The sequence below is a fragment of the Aplidium turbinatum genome, chromosome 3 (genome assembly GCF_918807975.1).
Source record: "Aplidium turbinatum chromosome 3, kaAplTurb1.1, whole genome shotgun sequence".
Lineage (NCBI taxonomy): Eukaryota > Metazoa > Chordata > Ascidiacea > Aplousobranchia > Polyclinidae > Aplidium > Aplidium turbinatum.
This window is the reverse complement of record NC_137474.1, coordinates 10,489,901-10,515,453: the sequence shown is the minus strand read 5'-3', so window position 1 is coordinate 10,515,453 and position 25,553 is coordinate 10,489,901. Positions and strand designations below refer to the sequence as shown.

The window sequence follows — 25,553 nt, the reverse complement described above, 5'->3', positions numbered from 1 at the left end:
TTTTAGAGACATAAAGAAACTGCAAACATCATTCTCAATATCGTGACGTCACAACCCCTTAACTCCCAAACTCCCCCCCCCCCCCCCTGGCTACGCCACTGTGGTGTACATAGGCCAACTGGCGAGTTGAACGCTCAGTAGCTACTTCGTCTTTGTAACTACGCAGCTATACCGCAAGAACTGTGACCTAATTTCAATATAGTTCGTCTTACAAAACACGTTTGCCGCATTCTAAAAAATCAAGAGTCCGTCGCCGAATTGCGCATATGTCTTCATTTTTGTTTGTTATATGCGTCTTTTTTATGTGTGTGATGCATAAAGTAAAAATTTCTAGGTATTATAACAAATTCGTGTATTGGATAATGTGTAAAAAATATTGAATTTTACTAAAAAATTACTTAAGACTAATTGTTCATGTCCATTTAAATATTTGTGTTTCTGGAGTGCCCCCCAATCAAAATTGTCAGCTGTGATATCTGAATGTGCTTTAACCTGTTAAGTGCGTATGACGACAATTGTCGTCCGAGACAGTCGCTCTTGCTGTGCGTAAAACGACAACTGTCGTTTTCGTGATCGCAGCTTTCCATGGCACTTTTAATTTCGCTTTCCTCTATTCGCTTTGTCTGGAAGGCGCAATTATGACGTTTGAAGAAACATAGATGCATTATTTACACTACAATAACGATTGCAGCCTGACGGAAATCATTAATCCCTAAATCACTCTACTACAATATTGGATAGCTTCTGCACTTACCTACAATATAACCACAATGGCAAGAATAAGAAAATGTCATCCTAAATGTGTTTTTTTTTTTCTGAAATGGCTTCCTTCCGGTGTATAAAATTTGAACCACATCATCGCGTTCAGTCAGGGTGAAGTCATTTTGATGTAATGTTGCAAGCAGTTTCAGAAATATTTTGTTATGTTCGAAAACATATTTTGTAACGTATATATTACTATATAGTCAACAAAACAATAGGGTTTTGTGTTGCTGCTAATGTTAGAACAAGGATCAGAAAATGATACAGTTTGAATATTTCCAAACTAAACTTACGCGTTTAAGGCCTACTTTGTTTAGTGTCCTATAAATGCTTAGAAATTATTCTGTTCTGTGAACTGATGTATTTTTTTCTTCATAATAAACAACTCAGAGTTGAATAATTTCACAATTGTGAAAGGTATCAACTCACTTGAGAGTAATGCGTTTACACCAGAAAACAATAGTTCAGCGGGAGACTTCTCCGCAATAGTCGCTGAAAAGGTAAAGCAATAGATACAAAAAGAAATTGAACAAAAGCGTATTGTGCTGCGTCATGGGGGTTCCCCAATATCCTAGCAAGCAATAATGCGACGAAAAATACTGCAAGTGATCAAATTAAATACGCATAGTTAGGAGAGTTTCGAAAAATTAATTACGCACTTAGCGGGTTAAGCGAATGTTGTTTGATGAAAATAAATCAACTTTTTTACACAACTCTACACAAAACTTGGTAAACAAGCGAATTGTTGAAGTCCTTGTGTGGTCCGAAAGAAAATAACTTAAAACACAGCTTCAATTGTCGCTCAAACGTTTACAGTAATCCAGTTTTTATTTAGTGAATACACAACATGATAACTTGATATAATTTGGACTCGTTGTAGCCTACATTTTCCTTGAATATATAATTTATTTAATGAATTTGAGTAAATACAAAGTGTGTGTCTTCATCAAAAACGCATTATTCAACCTATAAAACCGCATAAAATTTGACCAAAACTAGATGAAAACTGTCAGATTGCTATGGGGTGTAACCCCCAGACCCCTACTACACTAGTTTGCTTTTTCGGAGTTCAATTTTTATTTTGTTTTACAGAATTTGTCTAGTTGAAACTCCAGTGCCCTCCAAAAAATTGTAGATCCGCTACTAAACCAATTCAAAGTATAAATTTTCCAGATGCTTTTTGAAGGTGGTTAATTAAGGTTTTTGTTGGTAAAAAGTGAAAAATAATAGAAAATTCGATGAAGAAATTGTCTGCTACTTTTGGAATCATCAGCTTCTATTATTTGCTCAGTGGTATAGAATATGGTAAGGATAGCTACCAAAATGTCTTTTATGACGTGCAAAAGTATGTTTATTATGCTTAGTTGCTTTTGTAAAGTGGAAAATACATTGCGACTGTCGTACAAGCCTACTCGCTAATGACACTAGAATTCGGCTTACTAGTCTATGCTCCGTCGTAAAATACTTGATTGATTGAATCTTTATCCTCGGACTGGGAAAGCTTCTTGCAGAGCTTAATCCTGGCAGTTTCGCATACTTGTAGAGGCTTTGAACCACTGACGCAGGCCCAGTCACCGAGATTGACAGAGTGAAGTTTCCGATTGTTGAAGTCTTGTTGCCGGGAAATTATTCCATACATTAGATGCCGCTGAATGGAGAGCAGTCCTTAACGTGCGTTGCTCAAGCGCACACCCCGAGAGTCGAACCAGCGCCGCTATTGATCTTGAAGTTTCTTCGTTCCAGAAGTGACGCGCTAACCAATTGAGCTATCGGGGCTTCACTTAAGTTCACTTGACACTTTTAGGCGAAATTAAACAAAAGGCCAATAGCAGATTTAAAACAATATGCCGGCATAATACGTTAGACCAGGAGTGAGCAACCTTTCTAACCCAAAGGTTAGTTAGGAAAATGCAATGCTTACTGAAAGGGCCGCACTGCAAATAAAGAATGATTTGTATTTTCCGCTTTTACTAGAAAATATTGCAACTATACACTTACGTGTGGAATATCATTGCAAATGTGTACACACGTAAATGTTCAACATGCAAATGAAAATATGTATAACTAGTAACACAAGTGAATGTTAGCTGAAAGAAGAGTATAGGCCACACAAAAAGTGAAAAAATGGCCGCACCTTGCTTAACCCCTGCTTTACACAAAGTTAACATTTGAAAGAATAAACAACGCAAAACTGTGATCTCAAAACAGCGAAGATTTACGTCAGAAATGTGCGAGCTTGCTTCCGAGAGCTTTATTTCGTTTTATTACTTTCGTTTTTTTTTTTTGCTTGGGAATTGTGTGAAACCAATGGCTTAGTCAATGACTGAACGAAAAAAAAAACAGTTCATAAAATTTTAGGCCAGCAGAAAATTTAAAGGCACTTACTTGGTCACGAACCCAAAATCAATCTTATAAATAAAAATATTTTCTCTTGCTTTGTTCCTTCAGTTTAGCCGTTTTTTAGTCAATAGGAAGTTAGTGCTGGCAGGCACCTATAGTCTCTTATAACCTAAAAACATTTCTAGTTTCAAGCAAAAATATTCGGATCTGCGATGTTTCTTTAACGGCCAGTTTATTAATTTAGGGCCTGCTTATATATGCCGGAGCTATAGAGTCTTAACAGCAGAGTCTTTTCAAAGAGAAAAGATTTTCTTATCCGTTTGTTGGAAACGCAATATGACGCAATGCTGCAGTAGGCTAAACAGTTGTTTTATAATTTTGCCAACAATTGTATTGTAGCCTACTCAGTTAAAACGATGCGTGAATTTTACTGAAACTAAACAATAAATTTCTATTATCATAAGCAGCTGACTTGATTTGACACAGTTTTTTTCAATGTGTTCTGTTGAGTGCCGATTCATTCAGCTGATATGCAATATCTGGGTTTAAATGTAGTACCTAACCTTAATTCATTTGAAAATTATGTAACTTTTGCATGAAAGCATTGGCCTCTACAATTCTAAATGTGTGATGATTTCCTTTTACCATTCTCTCTACCTACTAGGCCTACAATTTATCATCATGGCTATCTAGAGATGCGGCTGTTACATTGTTACATTTTGCACACTTTTCCAGATTTTGCCAACTTTGGTAACTGAACAATTTTTTTAAAATAATATTTTTACATCTTTTTTACTGTCTTCCCTAGGTGACAATTTATAAGTTTTAACATGACCAGGCTTTGAAAAACAAATAGGCTACAATTTAATTTTGACAATTTCAGTCAGACAGTCACTTGCTAACAGTCTAATTCAGGGGTGACGAACCTTTTTGCGGTCGTGGGCCACTTTGACAATTACACATGAGTTATCGGGCCACACAACTTTTTAATGGTAACCTACTATGAAATCTTTTAGAAGCGACTCAAGATATTATTCATGAAAAGTAACAAATGGCAGATGAAAGTAATAAAACCCACACATTAGAAATTATCTTGCGCAGCATCGAAACATACAACAGTAAAAAATAAAAAATAAATCAACTTGAGCAAAATGGATAGAGCAACAGTACTTGCACTGATAATGAACACAGTTCAATTTTCGAAGTGTTTGCTTTCATATGAGTATGATTTCTTCTTTTTTTGGCTCTATCCTTTTTGCTTAAGTTGACTAAATGTTTCGACCATTATGCTCCGAAAGAACAAATCAGTTAATGAAATTTCTTTTTCAAACAACAAACAGAAGCTCATGCAAATCATACAGCTGAAACTATCTAATGCAGCTTGAAGCTATCTAAAATATTAAAAAATAACATTGAAACATTGAATTTTTTTGCTTAGTGGGATTTTTGGAAAGTTTTTTGCTTGACTAAGCGTTCAATATTAGGTCGAACAGACGATGTGGCAACTCTCAACTGCATAGACTACTAAGATTTTCATCTGGCAGTCTCGACCTGTAACGACTTTTTTAGGCAAAGTGTTTAGGGGAAGAAAATAGCAAAGAGGAAAGGTGTACCAGTAAAGGCATAAAACAGCTTTGAGATGTCTTTTGTCTTTAATGCATGAGCGATTGTCAAATTGTTTTGCGGGCAGCACAAAATTCTTTGACTGGCCGCAGGTTCGTCATCTCTGGTCTAATTGGACATTTTTTGACTCAGTTTTTCTAGTTATTTTTGCTGCTTCTCCAAAGCAAGAGAAAGCTTTTATATAATTACCATTCAGCAAAAAGCAAAAAAAGTCTTAACAAATTTCAGTCAGACAGTAGGAGTAGCGGAAGTCACATACTGCAAAATGTGACAAATCAGACCCCTCCTCCAGGTAGCCTTAGTATCATGTTGGATAGCTGGTCTATAGTGGGCCTGTTAATAAATTACTAGGCTACGTTGGACGTTTATTAATTTAGATAAGTGTATTGTCTTGTTACGCAAAATCTTAGTGTACCATTTTGTGCTTTGTTTAACGGTTGACATAAGCGTGCATACTCAGAAGCTTCATTTTGTCAAAAATCAAACACATGTTTCTATTTATTTTCACAGCTGTGATCCTGCCCACTCTAAACTTGTATCTCATGAGCTTAGATGCACCAACTTTTTTCATTGGAATCGTGATGTCATCATTTAGTTTGTCTGGACTTTTGGGCGCTCCTGTATTTGGATACATCACTGACCGAACCAGATCGACGAAGGCTGCCGTTATCGTTAGTGATATGTTTGAAATTGCAGGTAATTCTACTTAAACAAGAAGCCTTTATGTGCTAACAAAACAGCAATGAAAATTTTTAACAAAGATGGTTTATGTACACTTTGTACAGTAGGGAGGGCCGTCGAGAACAGATCGCTTAGCAACTCGAGTTTCTTAGGAGGTTTGTCGAGTAAATGGCAAAATCAAAAACCATTTTTTAATTGAACACCACGAAGACGATGCACAACAGGGTCCAACTAATCAGTAAATCACCCCATTTCAGGGATATTGCAGTGACGTATATTCAGGGTGTGTGTGCTGCACACCCATCAAGCACGGTTGATTTATCAATCATCATACAGTTAAACTCAGCAACTCAGCAACTTTTTTTAAAAAGAGAGGTAAAAGCTCTCTTTTTAAAAAAAGTATGGAAAACCTTGATGACTAAATTGTACAGTAGATTAAAAGATTTTCTACAGAAGCAAAGATATAGACTTTTTAAAGTTTTAATTAACGTCACATTGAAGTAGAAAAATAACAACCTGTTAAAATTTTGACACCTCACACTCCCATGACTTCTTTCGCGCGCATTTTGGCATTGGTTGCTTGCAGTGATTCTTTCACTTAAATAAAACGTTTTGTTTCAGCAGTTTTGAGTTGTTCGATTCTTAAGTTGTAAAGGAGACTCAATTTCTCCAATATTTATCATTTATGTTTCTTCTTTAATCTCAGCAGAGTATAAAACTTGTAAAAGTTTTTCATCCATACGACGTCATGAATGAAATTATATCTCAAATCAGCCTAATGACGTGACATCATCTAAACATTTTACCGAATAATAAATTAACAAATTCGATCGTCAAAAGTGGTTTGGTGGTGGTAAATATTACGTAATGAAAAAAATGTGATAAGGTTGGAAGACATTACGTCATGTATTTTCAATACAAATATGAAGTTTAAAATTTATTCTTTTGTTCATAGTCGTAATCCACCTTCAAAGCGGTACTACAAAAAACAATTTTCGATAAGGGGGGCATCAAGAATAAGTCGACATGACTTTTAACCCTTAGAAGGTTGGGCTCCTGGAGCCTTGCTCAGTTTGGAGGGGGCTGTCAATTCTTCTTATGCTTTAGGAGTGATATTTCTGTTATGTTGGCACGGTTTCAAAATTTGGGATTCACTTTGTAAAATTATTCACGATGAGCATATCCGAAAATTAAAACTATGTGAATTTTAGAACTGCTCATATACGTTGAAATGTTGAGGTCACTTATGAGTGTAATTTGTATCGTGAGTTTACACATTATTTTTTGGTAGAGTAATGAAGAACGTGCATAGTAATGTTGTGATTAATTTGTTTTACATTAGTTTACATACAGCCAATGCCCTTCACGCTGTGAAACAGTTAGGATTAACGAGACATGGGCCAAATTAATTAAGCTACTTTCATCCAGCTGGTGGGAAAATGTTTCACAATAGAATATAAAATATTTCAGAGGATGTGCTGAGAAATGCCTTATATCTTTCAATTTATAACCTTTATTCGCTCAAAATTTCAGCTCAATAGAGGTGAATAAAAGTTAGGAAAAGTCAAGAAATCTCGTAGTCGCAGCCTCAGTGGTTTTAGAGATACAACTGTTGATACAAAAAAGTTGAATTGACAGCCCCCCCCCCCAACCTTCAAAGGGTTTGCATTGAGTCAACAGATCTATGCCTGGTTTACGTCAGCTCCGGGGATCAGTGAAATATAAGGTTGTCATCTTCAGTGCAACAAGATCATTGATTGATTGGTTTAGTGAGGATTCGTAGTCCCATTGCTTTCATTTTGAGTGATCATACTGATTTTCAATTTATTCCTACAAGACGTTACGTAATGAAAAAATATATAACTAAGGTTGGAAGACATTACGTCATGTCTTTTCAATTCAAAATGAAGTTTAAAATTTATTCTTTTGTTCATAGTCGTAATCCTCCTTCAAAGCGGTATTACAAAGAACAATTTTCGATAAGGGGGGCATCAAGAATATGTCGACATGACTTTTAAGGTTTACGTCAGCTCCGGAGATCAGTAAAATATAAGGTTCTCATTATCGTGATTGTAAGCCGCGGGAAATTTTTTCTCTAAAAAACAGATTCCCGGAAAGCTAAACATTTTTTCCAGCCCTGGTAGAAAACAAGAGAAATTAAATAATATACCATTGTCTTGCATGTCTTGCACCAGTGGCGTAGCCAAGGGAGGGGGGTTCGGGGGTTTCAACCTTTCAAATTGAATTTACGGATGTTAATACATTGTTTACAAGAAAAGTTGTAGCCTATGATGTAGTTTCTCGTCAAACTGTGCAAGGATGCAAGCCATCTGCAACTGCTGAGATCGCTTGTTCGATCTACAGTAGATTAACATCTAAACAGCTATTCGTTATACAAAACTTGAATATATCAGAAATAGCATAAAGTAACTTCATTGTCTCAAAGCTTTTTGTTTGACACTCATCAAGATGTATGACCTCTATGACGTTACATTTTCTAAACTTTGGGTTGACTTCAGAGCATAAAAGTTAGTGACTTACCGGAATAAGATCGTTTTTTGAATCAACCAAGGAGAACATTGATAAATAATAAAACTGTAATAATCTCGCAAAAAAAAAGCAATCAACCTATGTCTCTAAAACAAAGTTTGCCTAATTTTAAACGAAACGTCATTAAAAGAGCGAGTTTTGCCAATACCCAACATTCAAATATCTCAGTCTGGAATTAGCAACAAGAAAACATAGAGACTTAGCTTTATTTTCGAAAAATGCCGAAGAAAACATGATCTTATCCTTTTGCTATGCCACCAGACAGCACCATTTTACAGAAATATTCATACCCACAATTTTGTTGAAAATGCTCTCAGAATGCACCAAACTGAAAGTAATTTTTCAAAATTTTCTGTGGGAGGACCCCCAGACCCCCCGCCGCTAGGTGTCGCCTTCGGCGAACACGCCATCGGGCTTCGCCCGCCGGCTGTCAACACCCCCCCTTTCAAAATTTTTGACTATGCTACTGTCTTGCACTGTCAATATTTTGCCCCCCCCCAATGTTGAAAGTCTGGCGGCGCCACTGCTTGGGATGCATGACAATCCAGTTTTTCACTGTTTCTTGTTGTAAAACATAAAAATATATTGGAAACATGTGTGCTCAGATCTTAAAGCACAGCTGGTAGCCACTTAAACATGTTAATTCCCAGTAAAGATCCCAATTTCAGCTTTGACACCACCAACCAATCAGATCATGTCAAAAGTGGCTACTGTCCAATTGCAACCCTTCTGACAGGCAGGGTTGCCTGGATTCAGAGTAAGCTTAGCTATATGGCTAGATAACTAGGTTAAATAAGCAGGGTATGCAAGTAGCCTACTTGGTAGCCTATATAAAAGGTGATGGCATGGGATAAAAGTAAGCAGGCTATTTGGTAGCCTATATAAAAGGTGAAGGCATGGTATGCAATTGCAAGTAAGTAAACTACTAAAACTTAGGTAGCCTATATAAAAGGTGAAAGCAGCAGCAGGGTATGGGCATTGCAGGTAGGTAAATATAAAAGTGAAGGCAGGGAATATGGACTACTCAGGTATCAGGGCACAGAGAAGGCAGAACAGGTAGGGTGTTAGCCTACTGACTGAAGCAAGTATAATTGAGTTCTGTTTCAGTAAAAAAAATTATTCACAATAGTGAAGTGGAGGGAAATTTTAAACACAAATTGCAATTTATTTCGGGTATTCAGTAAAGTAATTCGTAGTGGTAGTGGTTACCTACCAGTCATATTTACATTGATTGATTGAATACAGATAATTATCAGTACCAATGGCAGTTTATCAATTAATTGCAGTTGATTGGGCTATAATAGTTATAACATGGCCGCATATACTCGATCTGCTGATCCGGTGTTCGGCTTTGCCAAAGAAATGAATGAATTGGTTCTTTCCACCAGTGGTGACGTTCTCCGATATTGCGCCCGAGTAAAAGAAGAATACAAAATCACGAAGAAGGACACCGGAGATTATAAGGAGTATATGGGGCTGCGCGAAATGGCGGAAGCAGTGGCGACTAAGATAACAAGTACTATCTACGATTTCGCCACAGTGGCGATCATCATGCGTGAGGGAGTGATCAAGAAGATCCTGAAGGAATGGGCCATGGTTAAGACGAAGAATAAAATCCTAACGGCTAGAAAGACGGCTGAATGGAAAGCTTCAATGAAGGCGAGTCTTTGCCTCGACACTCTCTTCGACGTCGTTGACGACAAATTGCTGTATTCACGCGAAGTTGATTTTGTTATGGACCAACGCGGAGCAACGTGGTTTCATTGGAAACGTCGATTGGGAGGCGGTAGAATCTGAAGAAGAAGAGGGACGAGCGGAAGGAGCAACTGCTTTCGAGAGAGAAGCGAGAAAACAAGCGGAAGGAATGCGAAGAATGTACTCACGACTCGGATGACGACAATATAAAAGAAACTCCCAGATGGCGCTTCCCTTCAGAGTGCTCGATCGCCAGAGAATAACTCGAAGAAGAGCAGGAGCGATATACTTTCGATAGTCGTACAGTTGCTCGTGAGGCGGAAAGTTATGAAATTCCGAGTCGAGCAGCAGCTGCCCTCGCAGCCGCAACATTACTGGACACAAAAGATGATTTCAATTCGACGATTGTAGTCGACAAAAACAAGCTCGTTCGTTCACGACAAACGGCTCCGTTTAGAGATGAATCACTTCGCTTCCAGTTTACTCGGCACAATAACTGAAGGCCTTTACTTTGACTGAAGAAAGGATAAAACCCTTCTTTGATTGTGTTTGACTGTTTAGCGTCGTTTTGTGTATTTTCTATTTTTTAATTAAGTTTTTTTTTTGGGGGGGGGGGGAACGTTTTTTATTTTATTTAAGTGATATTGATTTTTTGTGCGGCGTTTTCCCGCGGCCCGATCTAAAAAAGATTTTCAGATTATTTGTTTGTAACCTAATTAAGCCTCTTACCTGAGCTGAGTTGCTAAGTGATTTGACAAAAAAGGTGCATTGTTATTGACAACCCTCCCTAATGTGCAGACCACCGATTTTAAATCACAAATTAGGACCAAACAGAAGCCAAAACATTTCAAGGAATTAATTTAACAATTGTCAATTTAATACTATTACGTTTCATCAAAATCATTATGTATTTGTTTGTTTTTTAAATAAATAAGTTGAAATAACCTACAACCTGCTTTTTTACTGCAAATAAGTCATTCATTGTTTGTACTAATTTAACGACAATAGCTTAAACAAAGAAATGAATATGTAATGCAACGGGCTTCGATGATAAAAGCCTGAAGCATCGATAAAAGATATTCAAATGCCAAGCAACTCCACATAAAAAAATACTCAAAAGCCACAATAAAAATTCGAACGAAAATCGCAATCATGAAGGGCCATATGCATGTAAATACACCACAACGATCGAAACCTAACCAGGTTTCCGAGGCCAAGAAAGAAACCTTGTTCATCAGACTGAAAAATACTTTACTGCAGTTCTGAACCGATACATTGAGACGAAGAATCAGACTCGGGTCAAAACAATGAATTTCCCTAGAATGAAAGGGCAATAGTATTTGCTAAAAATGGTAGCCTACTGTTATTTTGCATTCATCAAATGCTGGCATTGGCACAATTTAACCTCTCAGTGTAATTTATTGAGAATCCATTTCGCAATAGTAATAGCATTTTTTAAAAGTTTTTTATTAAAAGTCTTTTGTTTTCAAGCAAGGAAAACAAGTGTATGTGGAATGGAAGCTGAATGTAGAGCTTGGTCATATAGAGCAGTGGTTCTTAACCGGAGTTCGATTGAACCCCAGGGGTTCGACGAAGCTGTTTCAGGGGTTCGGCGCAAACGTCCTCTGAAACATTAACACACGGCCTACTGAATGGTATATCAGCAAATATTTTTGGAAAATATTGTAAAGCCGAAACTTGATTGAGGCTTACATGATGGTAAACAAACATCTGTGTATTTGACTGGTGATGTAGGCTAATGATGCCATCTGCATGTAACACAGAATGCAAAAATATATATTACTACGTAACATCGCAAAAAAAATCGGTAAGAAGAACTTAATTTTCTCAAAGCATGAATTTCCTCATGCTTGTTTTTTGTATGGAACGGCAGAAGCAGGGCTCTCACTTTTAAGGAAATTTCCATAGTTTAAGGAAATTTAGTTCTATTTTTAATTTTTAAGAAAATTATTTTTTGTAAGGAAATCGAAAGGAATTGTTTAGCCCGCTTACTTTACTGCATTTGTACTTTTTTGTAGGCGTAGGCAGGTTTGCTCAAGGTTTTGTATTGACTGGCGGTAGTGATCAGTAGCCAGCCATTAGTCAGTACCGGACCAGTAGGCCTACATTTTATTTCTTCACTGTATTAAGAAACAGATATTTATGCTAGAAAAAAGAAAGGCTCATGGTTGCAACACCTTTTAAAATGTAACATATTAATAACAACGAATGATAAAAGTAAGCACGAAAACAGCACACTTCCAACAGTGTTCATTTCATGCGCATTTCATACATGTTGTTTTTTGTTTATTATGTATAATAAATTAATAATAATATAATAATATTTTTATCTGCTGTTTAACTTTAGCCTAACATGCCTGCCAAAAAAACGAAAGTGCCAACAAATAGAAAGTTATCCTTATTGTACAAAAGTTGCTCTTGAAGTTCTCACGCCATTCGTAAGCACTTATTTATGCGAGCATGCGTTTTCTATTCTGGTGAATGTTAAAGCAAAAAAACGAAACCGGCTTGCATGCGAAAATGACATAAGAATTGCTGTTTTTGAGACAAAGCCATGAGTCTCACAATTGGTCTCACAAAAAGAACAGCAGAGGTCTCATTGATGCAGTAGGCCTAATGTATAAATATTAAATGTGGTAGATTTTTGTTTTTGTGACTCAGCGAAAATTTGGGGTTCAACGAAAGCTTGCCGATTAGCATAAGGGTTCGGCAGGTTAGTAAAGGTTAAGAACCACTGATATAGAGCAACAAGAAATTTTACATCTGCACTTCAAAGCAACTTGATACTGTGTCAGTCATAGCAGCTTTAGTCTTCATTGCATTTCAAGCTACCTTTCAAACTAATATTAATGAGAGCCTGTTCTTTGCAGGCAACTTCATGTACTTTGCTGGTGGAAACCGTTACCTGATATTAGGAAGTCGACTTATAGCTGGAGTTGGTCCCGCTTCAGGTTCATCCCTTTTCGGAATGGTAACCCGATCCACTTCAGAGGAAGAACGAACTGCTACTATTTCTATCTTAATAGCTTTGCGACAATTTGGTCTGGTAATTGGACCAACGTTTAATTTAATTCTTAGAGAATTACATTTTTGGATTGGCCCGTTTGAAGTTAATTCATACACGTCTCCAGGAATTTTCATGGCGTTACTATTCATCATCCACACTTTTTTGATGATATTTTTTTATCGAGATCTTGACTCAAATCCCACTGACAGTGTTACAATTCACAACGAACATGAATATGAAAGATTAAGGCCAAAAATGTATGGCACGACATGTAAAGATGGATCACCCAGAGCTCAAATTGAGAATGGAGATACAGACAGGAATCACGAAACAGCTGTGGAGTATACATATTCGTTTTGGTCCTATGTGTACCAAGGTGAGTGTCATGCAATATTATATACAGTAGGCTCATGCTTTTATGTTTATCTTAAATTAATAGCAAGAATATAAAAAAAATAATTTGGTTAAGACATCTTAGTTAGTTTATGAAATTAAATAGTCCACAGCAGTCTTGCTCTTAAAGTATGAAATGTTTAATACAAAAGCGCTTGAAACTTAATTTCAGCTGCAGAGATTTTTTACGTTGTCAAAGTCTTCTATTTTGACTTGGCCTTGAATTAATTTTCATTTAACTAATTTCGATTAGCTTCGAACCGCCTTTCACGGGATCAAGGTTCGTTTGGTTTAGCGCACATTTTCTTGCTTTTGTTTTAAATTCAGTTTCACGATGCAGTTTTTTTGGTCTTGCCAAAAGACAATGACAGCTGACCGTTGGATCGGAGACGGCACGTGATGATGATGATGAAAAGGCACTTTGCTTTAAACCAGGAGTGCCCAAAGTTTTTTTTAGCCACATTTTTTAGCATTTCGTTTTTCACGAGTTTTGGTGATAGCAGTAAAATTGTCACTCTTTTTTTCCTGAAAATCGACCTAAGCTTTAAGGTTGTATATTCTAGAACCCAAACGAGGGCTGCAGACACTGTTTCCGCGGCAGCACTTTGGGCACCGGCACCGCTGCTTTAAACTTTCCTGTTTTGAGTTATTGAACTTCAATCGCGAGGCTGTAATGATCATCATCAAATGTTGATGCAGATGATGTATAACCGTTTGAAATACTGACATAACTTTTCAAGCATTGTTTGTAGCTAAGTTTCAATTTATTTCAGATTTGGTTCGAGAGGAAGTTGTCGTTTGTCTATCCTTGACATTTGTTCTTACGTTTGTCCAAAGTGGGATGGAAACGATGGTCACACCGATAACTCAGCTGCTTTTCGACTGGGAAGATTTTTCTAATAGCATATATTTTCTTGTTTGTGGCATCATTGTGAGTAGATTGTTTTTTTATGCTGCGATTATTTTGTAACAGACCACTGACATGACTAGTTAAGTGGTTAAACGCTTCGCTCTTTGGCGTATTTGTGATCTGCAGGTCGCTTCAGCAGATGAGGTTTATTAACCAATCAGAAGGCAAGATTCTGATTGGTTAATAAACCATCTCCAGGAAGTATGCTTATGCAGACGATCTGGCTCTCCTGCATCCAGCCGGAGATTGGCAGTCAATGGAGAGGAACCTAAGCCAGGACATGTCAACTATATCAACATATCTCCAGAAATGGAAGCTACAGCTCAGCAAGGCAAAGACAGTGTCGGCAGCCTTCCACCTAAACAACAAGGAAGCAAAACGTGAGATCAACATTACCACCGATGACGAACACCTCCCCTACTGCGCCGAACCCATCTACCTCGGCGTAACCCTGGACAGGTCACTCACGTACCGACGACACGTGGAGTCACTGCGCAAAAAACTATCTGCGCGCGTTGCACTTTTAAGGCGGCTGGCGGGTTCCGGTTGGGGAGCTGATGCGAAAACCCTTCGCACAGCTACCTTGGCCCTTGTCCATTCTACCGCTGAGTACTGCGCACCAGTGTGGTGCCGCAGCTCTCACACCCGCCACATTGACACCGCCATCAATGACGCACTACGCACTGTGACTGGATGCCTGCGTCCTACTCCAACGGACTGCCTTCCCATCCTTGCAGGCATCCAACCTGCTGAGCTTCGCCGTAAAGGAGCCATGATTTCCCTTGCTCGTCGCGCACTGGACCCCGACCACCTCCTCCACAGTACATTCCAGCGCCTACCTGGAGGACAGCAGCGACTGAAATCAAGACGCCCATTTGTGCCCTCCGCACGACAGCTTCTGAACAACGTTGAAGATCTTGGAATAAGTGCGGCACACTGGACGAACTACACATGGAACATGGAGTGGCAAAACAACACCTCCCGACTCCGTGATTTCCTACCCGACGTCGATCCCCACCCTCCGGGAATGTCCCTCGCAAGACTTGCGTGGGTCCGGCTTAACCGCCTACGAACCGGCGTCGGTCGCTTTCGTTCAGACATGTGCAAATGGGGCCTGGCTCCCTCACCGGGATGCGAGTGTGGCGCCACAGACCAGACAGTAGATCATGTCGTCCATGACTGCCCAATCCATCAACCACCACATGGAGCGCCTGGACTGAAGGCCCTGGATGACGAGACTGTCGAGTGGCTGATGACATCATGCCCAAACATATAGTCCAGAAGAACAGCTCATACGACGAAGAAGAAGAAGGCAAGATATAAATAAGCTGATTGCAGGCATGTGACTTATGCATGTTATGAAAAGTAAGTGAACGTTTCGCCGTCGTCAGAGTGGCATAGCAGTTTGAGGGTTAATGTTAAGGGAGTAGCCATTTCGATGGTGTGGGTTTGATTCCCACCCCTGCTATTAAGCCTACTATTTTTCTTCTGTAATTACCAAACAATGTTCAAAGCAAGAATCAACACTCTGGCTGAGTGCGAAGAGGGTCTCTTGTAATCAGCTGGTATATAAGAAAAATTAACCTATGTTAAAGCAGTGCCGGTCTTAGGGTATTTCGGGCCCTGTGCGGAATATGCTTTGCTGGCCCCAATGACAATAATCCAATTCAGTAGCGTAGCTAGGTACTTTGAAAGGGGAAGGGTGGTGGTGGCGGCGTGATCGCCGAAGGCGACAACCAGCGGCGGGGGGTCTGGGGGCCTCCCCCAGAAAATTTTGAAAAATTACTTTGAATTTGGGGCATTCTGAGAGCATGTTCAACAAAAATTTAGGTATGAATATTACTGTAAAATGGTGCTGTCCAGTGGCATAGCAAAAGGATAAGATCATGCTTTCTTTGGCATTTTTCGGAAATAAAGCTATGTCTCTATGTTGAGTTTGGATGCAACCTATTTCGTCCCCTGAAAAATTCGTACCCTGAAATCGTGTAACAAAATTAAATTTCGACCTATTTCGTCTCCTGAAAAGATCGAGAAATTTTGAAATGTTTGCGGCAACTCCGAGTAGCGACTTCGGCTATGTCGTTTTTTTTTCTCGATCTTTTCAGGGTACGAAATGTTCAGGTAACGAAATAGGTTGAATTCGTTGAGTCTCTATGTTTCCTTGTTGCTAATTCCTTTGTTGAATTTACTTGTTGAATTTTTTCATTGAAAATGACAAAATTACTGCATTTTCTGAGTAAATTGCGGGCCCCCTAATTTGCGGGCCCTGTGCGATCGCACGGTTCGCACATCCCAAAGACCGGCACTGGTTAAAGTGTTTGCTGGTCAAAATAACCTATCTACCTGGAAAATGGAATAATTTCCAAGGAACACTATAAGCTATCACCAAGCGGTAACTTTACTTTGTCAATCTTGCTGATCGTGCCGCAAAATTTTTTTCCCACAAACTTTTTGTCTCATTTGCATATTTCTGTAAGTGTAGCCATTACTGGTTACTGCGCGGCGCGCGTAACTGTTTTTACCGATTTTCGTCCTCACAGCAGCCGATTTTCGCCCTCCAGGTCCAAATCTAAACATTGAACTGGAAAAAAAAAAACGTAGCCTGGAGACACACCTAGTCTAGTCAATTTAAAAAAAGTTGAGAAAAGAAATTGATTCTGGTGAAATTGATTCTAGTCTAAAAGTAAGATTTTCCAAGTAACAAAAGTTCGTGGCAAAAAAATTTGCGACCGGGCCTACGTCAGTGATTCAAAGCCTGCACACGGATGCAAAACTGCCTAGATTGAGCTACCAAAAAGTTTTGTTTTGGTCCAAGAAGCTGTTAGATTTCGCATCATATCTTTCCATCACACTTTTTTGCTACATAGAGTGCAATCGATTTGTTGTGCCTCTGACCAAATCAGTTTGTTTTGCTAATTTTTCATAGTAATTTTTGTGCTGTACGTTGTTGATGCAAATATGATCACTTAGAATGAAGCTCTAAAAGCATTGCATGCTTAACAAAAAAATTTGACCACAAAACCAGGGATGCACAGAAGATACGGAGATCAAGTTACCCTTACTACGTAGCGTAGTAGACTTGGACAACTAGATAAATCTTGTTGTCTAATTTGATGAATTAGAGCGAAATGTCGGTATTCTAATCTAATTTAGAAAAATTAAAAAGTTCTAGCTGTCCAAGACTGCGATGTAGAAGCTTTAATTCATACGATTTGATCATGTTTTCTGACAAAGGCTTTTTATTCACATGCATGCTGCGCCGTTAAAATCAATGCTTTTTTGCAGCTCATTTTTAGCCTTGGCTCAATAGCCGTCATTAGCAAAAAAGTTTCCGACCGTGTTTTACTGATGGCTGGCATGACAGTTTCTGTGATCACATTGCTCGTGTACTTGTTGATGTTTGTATTCGGTGTGAAGGAGCCAGTTGGTGAGTTTGACCGCTTGTAGTTGTGTTGTACTAATGTACTGTAAAAATTGGATTACTACCTGAAACAAGCAAACCTATAAACTCTGATTCAACAGTGTATAGCAAGCACCAGTGACATCAAACTAAAATACATGTGACCGTGTCATAAGACGAAACACGTGTCTATCGCTGAGTTCTTGCTACACTCGACTGCCGAAAAACACACGATTGAGTAGATGTCGGTTCGACACCGCTCCAGAGCATGCAGCTGTGTCTCAGCAAGACGCTTAATGACATGTCAAAACAGACTAGATGACGATGTGCAGGTTTTTTTAAAGGTTTGGTTTGGGTGACCGCTAAGTAGTTTTAAGAGACCGCAAGTGTTTCATTTACATACCAAAAAATAGCCATATTTGCTGAAGACATAGCGAGAAACAACCATTACTTTTCTACTGTAGTTGCAAGTCCAAATTTTGGGAAACCGCTGGAGAAATTTGGGGGACCGTTTCGGTCCTCCAAAACACCTTAAAAAAAAACACTGAATCGCATTGTCGAAATGAAGCTAAATTAAACATGTTTAGGTTATATTTGATGTGAACGGGTAGTCGCAACCAATCACAAGTTTTCTTGTAATTAAATGCATTTCCAAAGTGTAGCTAACTGCTCTAGGCTGCTGCTGAGCTGAGTTTTAGCTAGCATTTCCAAAGTGTATCGATTAATTTTCTTAAGACTGAATCATCACAAAAGGCAAAAATCCATTTACTGCTCAATAAAAATGTAAAATATCCCCCATTTATGGCCTAGCCTTGTGGCTGTTAACCTTTTTAGAATCACGGACACCTTTCAAAGAAATAGTAAGTATGCGGCTTTCTTAAGCTTTCAAGAGTGATCTTGAATGGATATTTAGCGATATTATTCATAGATACGTTAATTGCATTGCTTAAACTTAAAAAAAAAAAATTAAAACTCAATGTATTGACAAAACCCCTTTAAACACTTCCATAGACTCCCTAGGAGCCTCCATAAGTGAAGAAGCACTGACCTAGTCACTAGTCAGTGCCACAAAATATTGAGTCAAAGCAGCAACGCAATGTTTCATAACAATAACAATATTGTGGTAGCTTTATTTGATTTCATCTTGTTTTTATATAACAGGCTTGAGATGAATTAAACAGTCACAGTACATCTAACATGACAATCAAAATCAACATTTGTGATTTGGAACTTTGACTAAGCAATAGCATCAAAGTTTTCATCTGCACAAATAACACTCGACTAAAGTGTTCTGGAAGCTTGATGATTAAGATTCGATGTCTTTTGTGTAACGTGCGCTTTTATTGTGACCACAAAATGTAAAGGTCTTCGGTTTACACATTTAACTTAAACTTTTGCAGTCTTTTAATGATAATGTGCACCATTTATGTGACCAATTCATGTGAAACATTGTGTTTACTTTTGGCAGTTCTGTAACTGATGTTACACAAGTCGTCCAAGAATATAGATTTACTGCCAAGGCTATTTGAGCAAAAAACCAGCCCGTGTTCCAGAATATAGATAATATGAAACTGGTAAAATTAAACTAAAACTATCGAAGTGATGCGTAAATGTATGACGATACATGGTCGCTTGCCAGAACATAAAATATCACCAATACTTGTGCGTTATTTGCTGGAAACCGATTACACAAAAGGTGTCATCGATTGCAATTATACCCCGCTGTCACAATCAATGTGCAAGGCCTCGCGATGGGCTGCTTTGTATCTTGACCGAACGTGCTGTTTTGATTGTGGAATTCTTGAGCGATATGTTATTATCAGTTACTGTCTTGTAGTAACCTCTGATTGCGAAATCTTTATTATGTAACATATTTCCCGATCATTTTACTTTTACGTGCAAATCTGGAAGCTTCTTTAACTTGCTTGTTTACGTGTAGTGCAACTTGACAGAACAATGAGTTCTTATGATGTAACATTGCGTAACCTTCTCGAAGTTACTAGAGCGAACAACCTGCTATAAATAGTGGTGTAATTTGCGTAAATGATTATTATGAATAATGAGTTGTAGATTGTTGTTGTTGTGGTAGTGGGTAATAAATGCAGAGATCATTGTTGATTGAGAGTTGAAGTAATTGAATACAAGTAGATGAGAAGTTGGTGCTGATATAAATTGTGATCGAAATTAGAGTTATTTGAGAAGCCGTTCGTTAAAGTCCTTTAAGAATTTTCATTATCATTTCACTAGTAGAACTATTCGACATTTAATTGACTGCCTTTCGGTAATATCCCATTAACGTACGTCATTGAACCTTTCCAGGTCTCTTTCCTGGTAAGAGATAGAAAAAAATCGTGACATCCGCATGTCTCATGCAAGCGCACATGCCATGAAAAAGACGTTTTCAATAAGGGAGAATAAAGTTTTTTAACTATCTTCGATCTGATTTACAGTTTGAAACAACTCATTTTTTAAGTATGCAAGATTTACCTACGCATTTAAACATTTAAAAAAAATCAAACTCACATTAGTTTCTATATATCCTAATATTATACATCTTCAAACTTTGCATACACGGTATAGACCCATTTGCTTTGTTTAGAACTTTCCTAAGATGTTACGTAACAGTAACGTATTGAATTGCTAAAGTAAAGTGTCTAAAAACACATTTTATATATAGACAATAGACATTTGGCAAGGGTTAGTTTATATGGAATAGTACGGTTATGGGTTTATATTGTAGTAAACACCCCATAGCTTGCGTATTTATTAATTGTTTTCAACATCTTGAACTCTCATTTCATTTTTTAGGTACTAAATGGGTATTAGTTGTGTTTTGGATTTATTCCGCTCTGTGGTCGTTTACTCTCTCGTATGCATGGATCCCACAGTCTTCATTATTTTCAAAACTAACTTCAGAAAAGACGCAAGGTAAAGTCATGGTTATTTTTGAAACTTCGTAATAACTGAAAACGTATCAAGTGTGGGAACAACTGTACTTTCCCACTTACACAAATGTCAAGAGCTGTACCGTACCGGTATTTAATAATTTAACTAATTTATTATTTCAGTTCATAAGGAATAAAAGCTGGTTTATTTCAAAAGTAACTAAAAAGTAAAACGAAATGTTTTTTCTTGTGGGCAAGATAAAATACTGTACGTTATTTGGTAGCACGACAATTCAAAGTAGATAATTCAAAGCCGTTGATTCAAAGACGAAAATTCGAAGCCGTCAATTAAAAGCCGACAATTCAAAGCTGATCTTAGCAACAAAAAACAAAACAGAAAGGAAACAGAAAAAAGCCGACATTTCTAACCGAAAATAGTTTACAAGAAAACTACATGCCAAAGTTGTGAGCAATTCCACGCAGATACTGAGCCGTTGTTCAAGCATCATACTGTTGCACAACACGAAGGATCCGTTCGTTTAGTTGTTTATATTTCCTTTTTTGCGGTGGAGGATGTGGCCTGCCACAAGACGTTCCATTAGGGCTTCGTATAATGTTTTTGCTCTTAAGAGCGTTGATGCAGCGAAAGATGGACGGACGAAAGCAACCGACAGTTGATTGAAAACGAAAACGTTTATGCCACCCTTCAATGCTATTGTTGGTGCGATGCTCTCCACCCAAAGTGCGCTGATAAACATTCTAAATTTCATTTAGGAACACAGCAGGTCTTTGATGCCCGTGGCGAGTTGGTCGACCAATCCAAGTGTCCTCAAAGTAATCAGCTACAGGTTGAACTCGGTGATCAAATTCTTCATTTATCACTAGGGCTTGTCATGTGTTCTCAACGTCTTGTTCTGGTACAAATGCTAGTGCTGCCAGGCTTTGAGCACTCATTGAAAACTTCCCATCATCTTCTTTACAAGCAGCCGTCAGTGAAGTTGCGGAAAAATTGTTTTAAATGGCATTGATTGCAGCCGTCTCAAAGTCTGTCATCCAGGACATTGGATTTTTTTGAGGTCAAAGGTTTTTTATAGCCTGCAAAAGTCGACGATAGGTTTGAGCAGCTTTGTTCGGAAGAAGAGCATAGACAAAAGGTACAATTGCGCCTAATTCAATACTATGGATAGTATATAGCTGGTGAAAGAGATTGCTTGGAGCTGTGCTAAACGTTCCATCAGAGAAATAGCTTTGAATCTGAGAGAGAAGTTCAAGGTTACGCTAGGTACTGAAGATGCATATGCGATCATTTTCAGGTCCAGAATCACAAAGCAGAAACACAGCACCATCATCCAATTTCTTGAATTCTAATGGAATTACAAGTTCTTCAGCATTTGACGGCTCCACAGGAATATTTTGTACTTGCCTTCTGGCTCGCTGAATGCTGCGCTTCAAAACACGTTCCTCAGGAATTTGAGCTACTGCATTTGGATTCAAATCTGCTGTTGCCGCCGTAACGATTTGCTGAGTTGTAGCGTAAGACGTTGCTGCTTGTAACTTAACCTGGGCACAAACGTCCAGAACCTGCTTACGCTGACCATTAGGAGCGTGATTATGTTCAACAAATTTCACTGCCTTTTCATTGCAGACATGCAGGGGCGCCGGAACGATTTTTGACTGGGGGGGGCAAGATTACGAAAAAAGGGCACTTTTGTTTACTAAAAGGCCAATTTTTTTTCAAGTTTTAAGATAAGACATAGCGATAATGCTAATCTATCAGCTCACTATGTATTGAGTAATGATAGCCTACAAGTGTCCGGTATACAAAGAAGGGCATCATGCTATTTTATAATGATGTAACCTACTGTCAAGCCTTAAAGCAGCCTGCGGCCATGGCCGCTAAGTAGTGCTTGAATGAACCGCCGGTGCTACCTCCTCAATCGGCCAAGTTTGGCTGCCGGTCTCTCCTAGCCAATTATTTAATTTCGCAATACAATGATCGTGGATTAACTGTCGAAAACATGCAGTATCAAAGAGTGACGCAAAGTTAGATCAGCGCGTCATAATCGCCACTGTTGCATTGTGTGGGGAATATTTGTTATTGATGGAATATCCATTTGCGATCGCCAGCGCTGTAAGTCTTGTTTGTAATTCCCGACGTTTATTTTAACAAAGTCTTAATCCGAATTGCTAATTTACATCGGCTGGCAATATTGTCGTTTTTATGTCGATTCGATGTTGTCGGACATTGAACCGTTGTTAAAAAGGAGAACAAAGTTAGTTGACATCAATGGGAAAACATTTTTTGATCATATTTTGCAAAAATTATGCTTCTTTTAGTAATGTCTTTTAGTAATGTACATCATTGAAATAGCTAAAACCTCAATTGCTAAGGCAACAGGATCAGATGTCAGTAGATGTAACAGAACAAATATTTCGCACTTGCTAGTGCATCGTCAGTTCTGATAAAGGGCAGTTAAAGCCTACAAGTAATGTTTTAATCATTGAAATACTTATTTTATTACCTTGCCGTCATCGTCAACACATGTCGAACGTTGTTTTTCGTTGCTAAAAAGAATTCTAGGGGAGTAGCGAACTTTTATAAAATCAGCCACATTGGAGACACTCGTGCGAGTGTCGTTTGAATAGTACTGGATTACAATCCCGATAAAGCAGTTATTGCGTGGTGCAGCGATTCTATTGTAGGACGTCGCCCAGGCCCAGACTTCAACAACGCTAAGTGATCATTTTAGCATTGTTGCAAGTTTAATTCTATTTACTTGTGCTATCGTTATTTTTATTTTGTATTTTGGCCTCCAAGCACGCAGATTTGGCAGCCGAGAAGGAGCTCCCGTTAGGCCACGATGGCTGTCGAAAAAAAAAACGAGTTTTAAGGCCTGTACTGTGTTGCAAAATTTTGTGCCGTAAATATTATTTTGAGGCAAAAATGAAAGATTATAATTAGGCTAAAAGCGAATAGCAGAAATTGTTATATTGCAAAATGTGCAGTAGCTTACATGACTTTAAAAGGGAACCATTGCCCCCCCTGCCCCTCCATCTGCAGAAAATTTGAGGGCAGGGGGGGCATTCGCCCCCCCTGCCCCCCGCTTCCGGCGCCCCTGCAGACATGCATTCTAGCTTTGCACTTGTTCTCCTTCCAATACTCTTCACACAACCAGAAGCTTAATCCCTCATCAAGCTTACTATCCCTGTCGTGATTATAGCGGTAGCCGCCATGACATGCTTTATTCTTTCCTCTCTCCGTTTTCGTGAAAGAAGCATCCATACCACTCATTGTTCGACTTCTGACTAACTTCAGCATTGCGAAACGATGGACTTTTGAGTACAGTACGAGCTCGTGCTCTTATCACATCACAGTAAGATTAATTAATTTCAATTATCGACTTTTCCAATCAAGCGGCTTAATTATCGTCAACTTTGAATTGCCGACTTTCCATTATCGGCTTTCAATTGACCGCTTTGAATTGTTATCTTAGAATTATCGGCTTTGAATAGACGCATAACCATATTATTTATACCATGCTTAATTGCTTATACTTTTCCTGATATTCTTCTTAAAGCTTTAGTAGAGAGTTTGCTTTGTTGAACCATAAACAAACAAAACAAAGTAACTTTAGCGGGTTTAACGTGTTTTATTCCAAAGATGAAATAAAATATGTTAAATCCCCCAAAGTTACTTTGTTTTATTTGTCTATTCTTCTTACTTGATAACTTACTCGTTTCATAACTGAAGACCAAGGAGTGTTTCAAATCACGGCCTTGAGTAAACATTTTATTCACTTCAATCAAGAAAAAAGTGTCTCAAACATGCTCGTTGCTTCTTGCAGGCTCGCGTCAAAACAAGCGTATTACTGTACGTACAGCTTGCTCTTTTGGTCGGTTAGCCTACATTTGTAGCTTGTTTTAACAGAGCTTTTCTTCGCAGGTTTCAACCAAGGTATCCTTTTATTTATTATGGGAATAAGCCAAGTCTTGGGGCCACTGTGGGTTGGCTATACACTTAACCACTTATCTGTGATGACTGGAATGTTTCTATTTCTTCTTTTGATCGTATATGTAAGAAAGCTTCCATTTTCCAATAGTAATGCTTCAACCTTTGAATGTTATGCAGAGTTGTAAGCTACTTAGGCTAAGAAATGCAAAACAAATAGAAGTGGTAGCTACTTCAAATATTTTATTTAAAAGCAATACTTGGACAACTGGTAACGTCATACATTAAATATTTTGTGGATTTGCAAGGTTTTAGGCTAATCGAAATGAATTCGCTTTAACGAAACGAAACAATTCGCAAAATTTTTTTGATAGTCAACAAACTAAAAAAAAAAAAACTTGTAGCCTACCGGAAGCATATGAAAAATGTTAAAGTTATGAAATATTTCTTTGTGTGGCAATCGTAAGCTTGAATATTGGGTAACCGTTTCGAATTTAAAGCGAAATGAACAACAAGCAATTTTTTTGCAACAAAAACAAAGAATTGTGCATTGACATAAAATATTTTTGCTGTGAGCAGTCCAAGTATATCTTTTCTAGTTACATTTTTTACAATTTAAGGATATATAATACTAATATGACAAAAATACATAAACTAGAAAACAAAGCGCAGTGCTATTGCATTTAACTTGCAGACTAAGCTGTAGCCCTGCTAAGTTCTATCAACATTGTATCTTTTTTTTGTTCAGGTAATGGTATTATTATCCTACAAACGACTTGATTCAAGAAATCAAGCTCAAAGAAACTCGGAAATGGCATCTCTCTTGCAGCAGTCTAGTGGAGACACCCATGTGACCTAAATTCGATTGACTGACATCTCGCAAAAGAATTTCTACAAAATTTTGGTTTTTTAATCTGGTCCATATTGCATATTTCTATCAGCAAAATATTATAGTTGATGTCAAAACAATAAATTTCTTCAATAGTGGAACTGTTTTTGTCCAATGGAGCAAAATGTCTTAAAAGGAATCAAACTGGTGTTTTTTGTTTCCAGATAACTGCAACAAAGCAGGAACATAGTCATGGGGGACTTGGGGGAGCAATTGCCCGTCCAAAGTTTTCTAGATCTTGCCCCCCAAAAATTCGTTTTTTTAGTTACTTTTAATGCTGTTACAATGTTTTGATGACATTGTAAATACCTTCAAAAATATTTAACTACAATCAGTACCAAATTTTAAAGCAAATTGTTTAATTGAAATATTAAATGTTTGCCCCTCAACATCCCCCCCCCCCTTTAAAGAAATCTAGCTACTGCAACAAAGTCTAGACTAGTGAACG

The 25,553-nt window shown here is 38.1% G+C and overlaps 1 protein-coding gene across 1 annotated transcript; it reads left to right on the top strand.

The window, feature by feature from the left end:
- The first annotated feature begins 2,000 nt into the window (after positions 1-2,000).
- Positions 2,001-25,131, top strand: LOC145766537 (major facilitator superfamily domain-containing protein 8-like). The gene is made up of 8 exons (XM_082578261.1): positions 2,001-2,067; positions 5,236-5,421; positions 12,543-13,055; positions 13,846-14,003; positions 17,268-17,409; positions 20,191-20,310; positions 24,211-24,341; positions 24,965-25,131. Exons 1-8 carry the CDS (start codon positions 2,001-2,003, stop codon positions 25,073-25,075), a joined length of 1,428 nt encoding a protein of 475 aa, XP_082434387.1. The 3' UTR covers positions 25,076-25,131.
- Positions 25,132-25,553: the final 422 nt, after the last annotated feature.